Source organism: Chelonus insularis, unplaced genomic scaffold, assembly GCF_013357705.1.
Source record: "Chelonus insularis isolate UGA/USDA-ARS -01 unplaced genomic scaffold, ASM1335770v1 scaffold_303_pilon, whole genome shotgun sequence".
Classification (NCBI taxonomy): domain Eukaryota; kingdom Metazoa; phylum Arthropoda; class Insecta; order Hymenoptera; family Braconidae; genus Chelonus; species Chelonus insularis.
The window spans coordinates 665,575-678,468 of NW_023276792.1; the positions used below are offsets into that span (position 1 = coordinate 665,575).

Sequence of the window (12,894 nt, forward strand, 5' to 3'; positions counted from 1 at the left end):
TCAACGTTTATCTCTACTTAATTAAGCTCGCATTGAATTGACTTTTTTCCACTCGATTTATTTCAGCTATTAGAGCTGAATCACATCACACTTTCTTTGTAATTCCATCTTCTGCTCCTTTTTTGAATTCATTCAAGTGCAATGGTTTTGCGGTTTATTCATAATTGTTCTTATTTTTCTTCACTGCCGTCAATATCAACACAAAGTAGATGAACAACAAAAGATACTGTTATCTCCACTGACATTACCAAGGAAAATATTTGAATTTCATTTTATTCTGTAATTTTTGAATTACTTTTATCCTCGGAGTGATGAAAATTCTTTTTTATGAAGAATTACTTATGAAAAGTATGTTGATGTAAAAGATTACTAAATAAGAAAACCAATATTCGATTAGAATTTGATATCATATCGTTTAAAGAAGCTTATATTTTTGATGGATTTAATAAACTTCAATTTTTGATGTTAAATAACTGAATATTTGAACGAGTAATGAAAAATAAAACTCAAATATGTGTATTCAAGTGTTGCTTGTATTTATTTGCGTTCATCAGAAGCCTCATGTGCTTGGCATGTTTCAAACTTTTTCAGTTAGTTTCCAGAACTAATAGACTCTAAGAAACTTTGGAGTAGTATTTATTTAATTATAAATAGTTATAACTTATTAAACATAAAAGAACTATCTCACTATAGAATTTATTTTAAAATAAACCTAAAAATCTAAAACAAAAATTTTTCTATTTTCTAGGGATTTTATTGATCATAAAAGCATTGAGTGTTCAATTTTATTGAATATCATAAAAAAAAAGTTTTAATTTATTCTTCTCATTATGAATTGGTAAAAGAAGTATTTTTCAGATAATAAAATAGCAAAAAGAAAATTAATCAACTAGTTTTCTCTTACCAAACCATTAGCAAGTTTCTGTACTAGAGTTCTTCCTACTTCAAAAATAATAGTCGTGAGTTAAAAATATCACACCGATGTATAAAAAAAAATCAAAAAGTCACAAAAACTACAATAAATGAGGTGAATTTTAGCGTAGACTTAAGTTGGAAGAACTGTGAAAGAGGCACCTTAATCAGGAGAATGAAAAGTTAAGAGCACGGGAATAGAGGGAGGATAAAGTTGGGAAGTTCTGCGCCAATAGACAGGAATGTTTTATCTGCGTAGATTGGCTCTGATGCAAGCCAATGCCACATTATATCTAAGAGCTCGTTTCAGATCCCCTTAGATATACTCTCTCTTTTTTTTATTCGTCATCTCAGTTTTCCTTACTGTAGAGATCACGCGATAACTTGACGAACACAGAAAGGCTTCTGCTTTTAAAGCGTCCATAATGGCGATGGGTAAAGAAAAGAAAATAACCTTCTTTAAGCTCGAAAAACACCCGAAACAGTTGCTTTGAGTCTACATTTACGTACATGGTGCTACTGCCCTATATAAGCTAGGCTATTCGTTTTTATAAAAGTTCTTTGGTTTTTTTTAGCTTTTTATTTCATACTAATAATGCTCTTATCACTCTCTCTACATATGGCCATGGCAGAAATGACATAAAACAAGCGCTTGTAGGGATTCAACTCTTTCACTGATACGCAAAAATCATTATAAATTAAATGCAAACAAAACTTATTATTTAATATAAACTGTCAAAGAAGCTTTTGATAAATATTACCTGGGGGTAGTGTATGATACGCAGGTCGTTGATAAATATTCATTTTAGGTATAACACCCTCAGGATTCTTCTTTATCCCTTACTTACTCTCAACTCAGACAGAAGCTTTTTTTACAGATATTTTTTAAAATTTTTTATGAAAATAAATTATATCAATATACACAATTGTCATCAGTCATTTTTTGTACAGCATAAAAGTGTTGTAAGGAGTCTAACTTTGTATATCAGTATGATTGAGTAAAAATTGTTCATAAAAAGAAAAACTGTGTAACAAAAAGTTAGATTGAAAGTGTCACTTGGGGAAAGCATTTTGCACTTATCCACAAAAGAAATGAAAATGTACAAGAGAATATAATTTTTATGTGCAAGTATCTCATGAAGAAGAGCAAATTGTGAGCGAGAACGATTCAAGAAGAACTCTTCAGAGGATATCGATGACGAGAGAATTTGTCGGATTGTGTTTGTGCTTTCAGTAGAAAGATTGAATTCCAACGACTATTCAATTCTTTCGAGAATTCTGGAAGGAATAAAAAATATTTTAGCATTACACTCTTGTTCATAACTACATTTATCGTAGAATTTATACCATTGATTCATGCGACACGTAAAATCAAAATACGAGTTTTGGATCCAATTATGAAATGTTACATTGTTTTAATCGAATCATCATTAAAAAGTGGTTTTTAATGGTGTTAAATTTTTCAACAGTTTTTATATAATAATTTTATTAATCGTTAACACAAAAAGATTGTTCTATTTATTTCGTGATAGCACATCTGAAGAAGAACTTATTTTAATGTCTTTCATGTAATGGACGAGCTTTTTGGAATGTTTATAGATCTAATTTCAAATTTATTTGATCAATGAAAATCTGATAATTTTATCTTAGACTGTAGAAGCAATCGTAGAACGATTTTCTTTTATTTATGATGTCTAGAAAGGATTTGCCTTTCTTTCGTTATAACAAACCGATTTTTTAGTATTTTCTACAAAGACAATAAGACCATCAATCATTCGGAAACTTTTTTAAGTTCAGAAAAAATTATAAAATATATTATCTTTTCCGTCAGTCAAACGAGAAATAGATCTTTTCTCAACAGAGTTCAAATTTCGATCGATCCAATAGTTCTTCCATCACGTCAACACCTTAAAAAATACTTTTTCATATTGGGTCCATAACTTTATTCCCAAGGCAATCATACCTTCAGAATTCATACAAATACTGAACAATCAAATTCCGAAAATACGTTTGCATATTCATCAGTTTGGATTAAAATTTAATAGAAAGTTCCAAATAAATCTCTTGCATCGTATTATGTGTAAGAAAATTCAGGGCAAGATGGCCTTTCGAATCAACAGAAAACTCTTCAGAAAATAGTAAAAAATATAAGTAATGTTGAAAATTCACTAATTCTTCAATCATATACGGAGTAAGTAGAGTAAGTTTATTTATGAAAACTCAAAAACTATTGTTGATAAACAATATTTTTACGTGTAAATGTTGAAACGTGCACTTATCATTTTGTGCACTTATGATTAATCAAAAAACTTTTCTTCGTATCATTCAAAAATTGTATATTTATGATTGCGAAACCATCATTAGTCACTGATTCTACAATGATCTTTGATATTTTTTTTTTATCGAAAAAGACAGAGTAAGATAATCTACTTCAACAATTATATAAACTATCAAAAATGAAATGTTTTAAATCAGATACATTATACTTCGAATTCTTTTTATTTCAAATGACGAATAAAATTCTTAAAATAATTATCTCCCTCTGTTTTTCCTTCATATCAAATTTCTACTACATGATATAAAGATAATTGTAATAAATAAAAATCAATTAATTATAATATCAATGTCGATAATGTACCATTACCATTATTATTGGAATATTTATAATAATATTCAATATTCCATTGTTTATAGCTAATAATCCTAATTCACTCGAGTTTATCCCCTCAATTCAATTCAATTCTATAGAACAAACATTAGAGAAAATGAAAAAGAAACAATAATAAATATGAACAGTACATGCATTATCCATTTCCATTTCGGCTAATATGTTCTTTATTAGCGTTGATGAAGGAGGCATATATAAAACGTAATCAAGGGCTAATACAAATGAGTTAAATGGAACGGGATTGTAAAGGATGAGTTTTGCTGAGGATAAGTTTAACGAGCAATCACAAAAGATCGATAGCATGGAAAACGGTTGGTAGAGCATACTAATGGGGTTGAAGGCATAAACTTACCCCCTCCAATCATTTTAACCCCTTTTAGCAACCGTATCGTAGATTCACACACTTCTTGCTATTATATTATCTGCTTGGGAAACACTCAGGATGGTAAGGGATGAAGGTATTTATGTAATACAAGCCTCCAACTATCCCATCCACCTTTCCACACCCTCTAGTGATGTATGCTTTGCTATCGGTGACACGAAAAGCCTCCTCCGGGTGGGGAGAAGTAGACATACAAAGGAATGGATATTGTTACGGCTTGTGTTAATTACTCCGCGCTCGTTACCAACACCTAAATTAATATTTCAATTACAATTTTGTTAATGTAGACTCTACAGGCATCCGTAAGGCTCGTTGGGAATAAATTGGTGGTGGCAATGACTATCTTTATACATAGTAATAATTAGTTTTCAATTTTGTATACTAACTATTTTTAATCTTATTTATTATTAATCAAACTGAATTATTGAAATGAATTATTAATTGGTAGGCAGTTATTGAAATGACTTTACAGTTTATGTAAATTAAAACTTGATAGGAAATACCTCGGGCGAAATAAGTAAGGAAAGTAGTGTAATGGATCTGTTTTCAAATTGGATCTGATTTACTAAAGGAAAATCTTGAAATTATTTCAAGGGAGGTATTTTTTCTTTAAACATTAAAATAGGATTTTTAATAAAAAAATTTTTTTTTTTTCTCACCATAATTTTCATTTTTATACCAAGTATGAAAGTCATTTTTTGCTGTTATGCATACATATGCACATTCATGAGAACATTTTTCTCACATATAAACGTTGTTTTTATCTGGATAAAAGATTAAATAAAAAAAAACGGTGACCAAAAAAAAATTTATTAAGCAATATAAGCTGTAAAATTTTTTTTTATTCCATTATAAATTGTAAAAAAATCCAATTAATTTTATTTGTAGATGTAATTTATTTTTATTATTGAGAAAATAATATAACGGAAAAGTTAAAACTGAATAAAAACAAGAGAATAAACGAAATGCCATAAAATAAACAAAAAGTCTCTGATATTTTATCTACTTTTCCATGTTTTCAAAGGAAAAATGTAAATTTTCTAGTATTATGTAAACCGTAGAGAGTTGGTTTTATTCGCACTGCCGTCACTATGATATATACTCCATTCAATGCGGCCTCACGTTTACCACTTCCGTAAAAACTTGCGATCCTAGGTTTTAGCACTCATCGATGACAGTGGTTAACCAATTGAATTTGTATTGCTGTTTTTCAGGTAAACAGAGATTCTCTGATGTAAATAATATGACACACTTGACAAACTGGTGCTTCCAATTTCATTTTTCCTAATTATCCTGATAACTATTTACTCGATATCTACTCTAGCTTAATGAGTACGACCATTGTCATAATTACTGCGTTGTTATATTAATTACAGGATCATATTCTAAGCCAGAAATATTTTCTATCACAAATCAATCAATCATCCAATGTCGTGAAAAAGATTATAATAATTTTAAAATTGAAAAATAAAATTATTATGAACATGAAAATAAAATAACTGATAAAACAAAACAGGAATAAATAATTAAATAAATGAATAAATTAATGAGGAAGAGAAAAAAAAAATAAATCAATATTAATTTAAATAAATATTGACATTAAATAAATGATTGACGATCATAGTAGCTAATTAATCATATTAATTATTGTAAAATTCTTTTTAATAATTATGTAATTTTAGCCCAGTTTAACCTTCATTTTTTTTAGAATTAAAAAAAAAGTAAAGTTTATTAGAAATTTTTGATCTAAAAGCTTTTCGCTATAATCTACCAAGACTCTTGTCTTGTTACATTTCATTTATAAAAGATATTCTTTTTTACAGATACCAAAAAAATTCATTAAAGTACTTTTTTAGAGCAATTACTATGTTAACTTTTATAATAATAACTATAAAATTCTTATTTATAGTTAAAAAATGATATTTCATTAATTTAAATCTATTTATTTCATAAATACAGCAAAGCATCATATATTTAGAAACTATTTATCCCACAAAAAAGTCTATTTGCAAACAAAACCACGAAAATTGTACTATCAAGCTAGATAAGTGTCAAAATTGAACCAAGATGAGAAGATAAGATCAGTCTGACAGACAGTTCGTTTACGTTTCCCATCCTCTTTTCACCGCACTGTTAAACCTTATCATCGTCAAACTATAAGATTGATGGACAGCTGGTAGAACCGCAAATGATGAACACGAATTTAGAGGTCAAGCAATTTCACTACACCTCATATAATACCCATGTACGCGTTCTCCATATTTTCTTAGTTATCGTTTTTTTGCATCCAACGCTTCAATTATACACACCATAAATTTCAAGTTTTTGTTCATAAAATATCTTCCTTTTAGCTTTATTTTCTCTTACAACCGTTTATTACATGGTGCATGAGTTTCTCAATATGTAAGCTTCACTTTTATCTTTAAGCTATTCAATTAAATTTAATTTAACAGCATTTTTAAAGAGATAGTTACTTAGTGATAATTAATAAATGATAGTGAGTGGATATAAAATGATGAGTTGATAATAAATATGTGGTTTATACACTGTTCATATTAAAGTAAAGGATTTACAAACGGAAGATCTGCCTGTTGGCTTAATGATGAGATTAATTAAATACTCCAAGACTTCCGCCGGATTTGATATAATCGTCATTTATTTACCGGGATTAACAGCGTTGCAGTAGTTGAAGAGCGACAGCCAACAGATGAATAGCAGCGCCCTTTGCATCTAAAACAATATACAAATTTTTTATGAATCGATATCATATTTTAATTTACATATTTATAAAAAAAAAGTGTATAGGGAAATTGTAATTTATCATATAAATCAAGGAAAAGTGGAATCGGGACGAATAATATGAAACAAAAAAAATTTATTTATTGTGGTGTCTGTCGTATGGAAAAATGCAAGATTGTATATATTTTTTTACGTTTAAATAAGAATTAAAAACGAAATAGTACAGAGAAAATATTTAGTAAAATGCACTCCATTATCAGTGCGTATTGGAACAGCTTCTGGGCTCTCAATAAAAAATTTCAATTCCGGTATATTTTACATGACATCTAGTATATTTTATCTCGTTATTAGTAAACTGAACTGATGCGAGAAATAGCTTTCGAGGCAAAGTTGAGCTGTTCAAAAAATTTTGTCTCCATGTTCAAATTTAATTGAAATGATCTTATTGACTTATAAATAGAAATGGAGATTTTCAATTTAATTGAAATATTTTTATTTGATATTAAAAAGTAGAAATTGCTATGTTGTCATTTTCTCGTTTTTATTACAATATTTCTCGTTAAAAAAGGTACAGATTTATTTCATGAAATGAGCTAAAAAGCATATGTTTTTTTGGTATTAAACAGTTTTTTAGAATATATTACAATTTTTTTCCACCGAGTCATTCTAGTTTAAAGCTCAAATCGTCTTTTCAGCTTCGTGACTGAGTTATCAGAGAACAAATTGTCACAGAAAATTTTTAAAAGGAAAATAAAATTTAAAGGATGAGCTTTTAAGCTCAATTCATAAATTCTGCTGTGATTTTTCTCTTATGGTAGGTAGACCGATGTTATCTAAACGTATTACATGGTGTCTATTAGAATAATGACATTTCCTGACGTATTTTTTTTTATGATAGTTAAACAATACTTTTTTTATTATAATCATTGCTATTTTTGTAGTAATAATATAATAATGTTATTATTATATCCATGATAATCTTGATGCATAAAAATATTTTTTTTATGAACTCATCAGTGTACAATCTCGAAACCCGGAAGCATATAAATTTACCGGTGATTTCCCTTTATAACGCAAGCACCCCTTGAGAAAGTATTTTCTCTGCAATTCAACTTCTAATAGGATAAAAAATAGTAAAGTGTGTTTTTACGAGTGAAACTGAGGTAGGCCGCTATAACATTACATTGTTTTCTTTTTGAATAACATCGTCATTATTTTTAGAAGAGACATAGTGGGAGACAGTTAAATTTATTGTAGATAAATAAAATGAAAATTTTTCTAAGAAAAATTATCATTTTTTTTTCAAAAAAATTCTTTCGGTAATTTTCATGATGGATAGACGTCGTTAATCAATACGATGCCTGCCTCTAAGAAGACATTGAGTTATCAACATTACTTCTTTTCTCTGGAACTCATTGCAGAGAAAACTTTTCAATAATCATTACACGTAATCGCTCAAATAAATTATAAAAAACTTTGCTAAATGGTTCTTCTCTTTAATGATTCTGTTTTTGTAATTAACATCAAATGAAAAAATAAACTCTAAAACTGAAAAAATTTTCCTATTGTATTTAGTCAGTGACAACATCGTTTCACATAAATAATTACAAGAATTTGCCAAAAATAAATCAATTAATTTATTTTATCAATATTTTTAAAAAACTGCACTTTGATAAAATTAAAATTCTTTCCAATTGTTCTTATTTCTTCAGAACACGCTTTATTGATTTAGTTTAAAATTAAAATACTTGTAAATTACTTGAAGATATATCGTAAAAACTCTCAAGTCAAAATCACTTCAACTGTTTCTACACTATTGTTTTGAAATATTTTTCTCCCCATATCAATTTTTTATCTGCCATTTCTAACAACTCAAGAATACTTTGACCGATTTTAATGACAAAACGATCAATGCAAATATGTGTCAAGGTTTTTTACGTGTCAATGAAAACAATTCTTGGCTGAGAGTTCAAGATATTTATGAGAAAGTCTACAAAAAAAAGCCTCTTTTATTTTGATAAATAGAACGATTTTGAATAAAAAAAACGCCATAAACTTGAGTAAAAAAGTCGCACTCTAGCTTTTAGGCAAACCAGAAAAATATTTGACGCTTCTTTTGTATAAGTGCGAAAGTATGAAAAGAACCGGAAGCAGGATAATAACAAAAGTAGAGATAGAACAATAGAAAAAAATATAAGAGTGAGTATGAATAAACGTACATAAACGACAAAAATTTGAATAAGAAGTTCAAGATGGGCTTTTAAAAACCTTAAATTATTTAAGATGCTATGTAGAATAGAAATATATTATCTTGTACTATTTCTGCTTAATAAACATTGAACAATTGTTACTTAAAATCAATAATCAGTGGATATTTTTCATTTTAACTGCCTTTGAGAAATATGAAAAAAAAATTTGAAAATTTATCAATTTTAATAATCCTGGTTCAAATCGATTTGTTTTAATAATCGCATAGCATAAATTAGTATTTAGAGCGTATGTATATGCGTCATACGGACGAAATTAAAGACATAAAATGAAAGAAACTTGAATAAATTATAAGGTTTGACATTTATTGCCTATATCCGAGTTTTCGTGTTTTAAACTTCATTCCGCTCTGTTACGAGCAAATCGTTAAAACAGATTCCCATATCTTGAAAAATTTCCTCACGAAAACTTTTTTTTTGTGATTGTACGATAAAGAGCTTGAATAAAACAAGAGCAAAAACTACTAAGAAATAACAAAAAATGTAAACCAAAGACGAAGCTAATATTCATGAGTTGTCCAAGAGATTCAAAGTTCTTTTTTGTAAAAAAGAAAAATTGTTGTTTTTTAGTTGATAATATTTCGATATGCAATACATGTTATCAAAGAGCTGAAAGAAAAATTTTGAAGAATTTTTAAACTGAAGAATATTGATGAATAATTTATAGATTTTTCAAACATTGATATCAAGTTGAGGGAAAGATTTTTGTAATTTTGAGAGGTGATATTTATTTTATGAATTAGAAAATTATGGACATGGATATAGAGAGAATGCCAGTGTATTCTATGATAGTGGTTTTTAAAAAGTCACGAACATTGGTTGCAATGTACTATCTGTAAAGAATAGATCCATTCTACTTGGGTTAATAAAAATTTATATTTTATCTAAAATGCCTGAATGTCGCAATAAAAAATTGTGGGTGTCAATACTCTCACAAGGATCTATTTTTGCACTTTTTACTCTAAAAAAAAATATTATTTTATCTATCTAACTTAATATATTATTCTTCACTATTTATTCAATTTATTCATTACTGAAGTATTTTAATAATCACCATTTAATCAAATAATCTCGTCCACTCTACTGTTACTTATTACCTACAATATTTCTAGCAAAGATAAATAATTCAAAAATTGAGTACAAAAGAATCAATTTTCAATAAGCATGAATAAATCATGAGCAATCATTTCGAAAGCTAAAACATGCGGCGGCAAAAAAAAATCCAAGAAAATGAAAAAGTATATTTTCCTTTGTTATTTTTTACATTTCCTAACACTTCGATATTACTAAAGTGCCTACAACATAAAGTTTCTTACCCCTTTTCTTTATTATTATCCGAACTCGAACTTTTGAATTAAAATAAATAGCTGCTTCATGTATATATTGTCGCAAGCTTCGTACTTGCACTTTCCATTTTCCTTACCTTCCTCATCTACCATTCCTCTCTGAACTTAACGATGGAAATGATTATATTCTTGGAAATAAAAGGAAACAATTTCAAGCCCATTATCACCCAGTATGAATGCAGTCACTATTGCAAATAATATAATCTCAACTCTCCATTCTCAGTCTATTTTTTGTGCTATATTCTTGATTTGCATAATGGTGCAATTATAAATATATACCCAGACGTGTTTAATTTTAAAATTATTACGACTATATTTATTAAATAACTGTATCTTTTTCAACAACTCTGGCTGTTTTTTATCAGGTTAATTTAATATTACACGAACTGGAAAATATTGCTGACTAGAGATGGATCATCTTCCCAAATTTCTCATGAAAATTTGACTCCGCTTGAATGAACAAACCCTTGAATGTGACTTGTTTTTTGTTATTTTCATATTTTTATTTTTTTTTGCATAAGTGTATATACACTTGATAAATTAAACGTAAAAATAAAAATTAAACTAGTTTAAAAATTCATTTATAATTCAAGAATATGATACATGGAAATGCATAAAAGAATATGATGAAGTGAGCAAAAAATTTAACATCGGTCATGTTGAAAATTTATAATAAAATTATCGATGACAAAAAGTTTTGATTGTTTTTTTGAAGTTATATATTTATGATTTAGAAAATAAAAATTGTTGAAGGAGATTAGGACAAAAAGGAGTTAAATAAAATAAAAATAATAGTCGTTAATTTTTATTCTTTTATGATTTTTATCATTTTTATAAAAAATTCAGAGTAAATTTTTTGTAAAAAAAACAATAGAAAAAGGGCCAATTATTTCTATTACCCTACCTTACCTATTTTTATTTATTTACTGTACTCAACCTCACTTGAAAAATCTGGTGGAAAATAATTTTTTCTTTCTGTCACCTAGTTGTTGATATTTTTATACAAACATCTAGACAATTCGAAAGTTTTGTAAAAATACGATCTCTCTAGAAATTCCTTAAACCTCTAGTGGATTTTAAATTCACTTTAATGCTCCTATATATTTAAAGACAGTCACAAAAGTGATCTTTTTTTCCTCAGACTTGTTTGCCATACATTTTTTTAATTGCCAAATAGAAAAGAAACGAATTTCCAAACGATCAAAAAATATCAGAGTCGATAACGAATAATTACTTGTGAAAAATTTTACCTCCTCTCAATTTTCTGTAAAAAACAAATTGTACTTCAATTGAGATCACACAAAAAAACATATAACAATAATTGAACTGTTACGTATGAACTGACGTCGAAGAACATGTTTGAAAATTCTCGCATTGATGTTTCTCCTCAACATCTATAAACATCAATATTCTTAAAGTTGGTAAACGTGCAAAGTTGACTGACTTAAAGAATTCTCATTCGTGATCATTAAAAAAACTTGTTATAGACTCAAAACTCTTCCAAAAAAATTTAACATCTTAATCAGAATGGTAATATTACTTAGCAATATTTTTTTACGCAAAAAATTACCTTATCATCAATTTCACTCTTAACAATTTAATTAATTATAAACGATCGCAATAAAAAAAAGAACTTTTCATCTAAAAACTTTATCAATTTCATCATAACAGTTTGTGATACTTTTTAATTTTTACAAACTCAAGAATTATCTCTAATTCTGGTAGAATTTATAAATAAAGCAAGTCAACTTCGATAATGTCAGGTCACGTTAACGTCTCTTGATATTTAGTTACTATATAGAGTAAAGCTATTATATATAGTGTTCTGTGTATGCTCACGAAACTCTGAGGGTGTTACAGTAACTGACCGTTTCTATGTATAACTCGTGCCTCTTTCAGGTGTATTGGAGGTACAAATGAAAACGAGTAGAATGAGGGAGTGAAGGTGAAAAAGCTACAGCTTGTGCAAGCTAGTCTCGGTAGTCATAGAGATTGTACGACTGCTTTTTGGTTTGATTCTTGATGTTCATTCCTTTTTTTATATTTTTTTTTGTTCACTGATGGTTTTTTATATCTAGATAGATATAGATGTAAGATATATACATATACATTTTTCTTTATTCCTTTCAGTTTTCCTGACATTCTTATTCGATGTGACATATTTATATTTTAACTTGAACGTTATTGTTTTTTCTTTGTGCTTTGTTTAAAAAAAACAGCAAAAAAAAAACAAATTATTAATAGTCAGGATGTAGAGAAAAGAAAAATTAACATATCATATTTAATCGAGTTATTTTTCATAAAATAAAGTAATAGTATGTTGAATAACTATTGTGGAATAGAAACTGTCTGACTAAAACTCGATAATTCTACTTCTTCAGAGTATTATATTTTTAGCTCTTTTTGTAAAATAATTATTTTAATCTTTTTTATAGTTTTTATAAGAGAAAATGTATTCGTTTATCAAAAGAATACTTGGATAGTACTAATGTAATTAAAATCAGTAGATTTGACATAACGTTGTATTAATATGCATTGAAAAATTTATAAAATCAACCACCTTTGCTCTAACATTTGATG

The 12,894-nt window shown here is 27.6% G+C and overlaps 1 protein-coding gene across 1 annotated transcript in view; it reads right to left on the reverse strand.

The window, feature by feature from the left end:
- Positions 1–12,894, reverse strand: part of Sol1 — a 110,822-nt gene that overhangs the window by 96,110 nt on the left and 1,818 nt on the right. Inside the window, exon 2 of the mRNA XM_035093972.1 lies at positions 6,626–6,692. Within this exon, the coding sequence (XP_034949863.1) occupies positions 6,626–6,692 (67 nt within the window). The remainder of the gene's footprint in view (positions 1–6,625; positions 6,693–12,894) is intronic.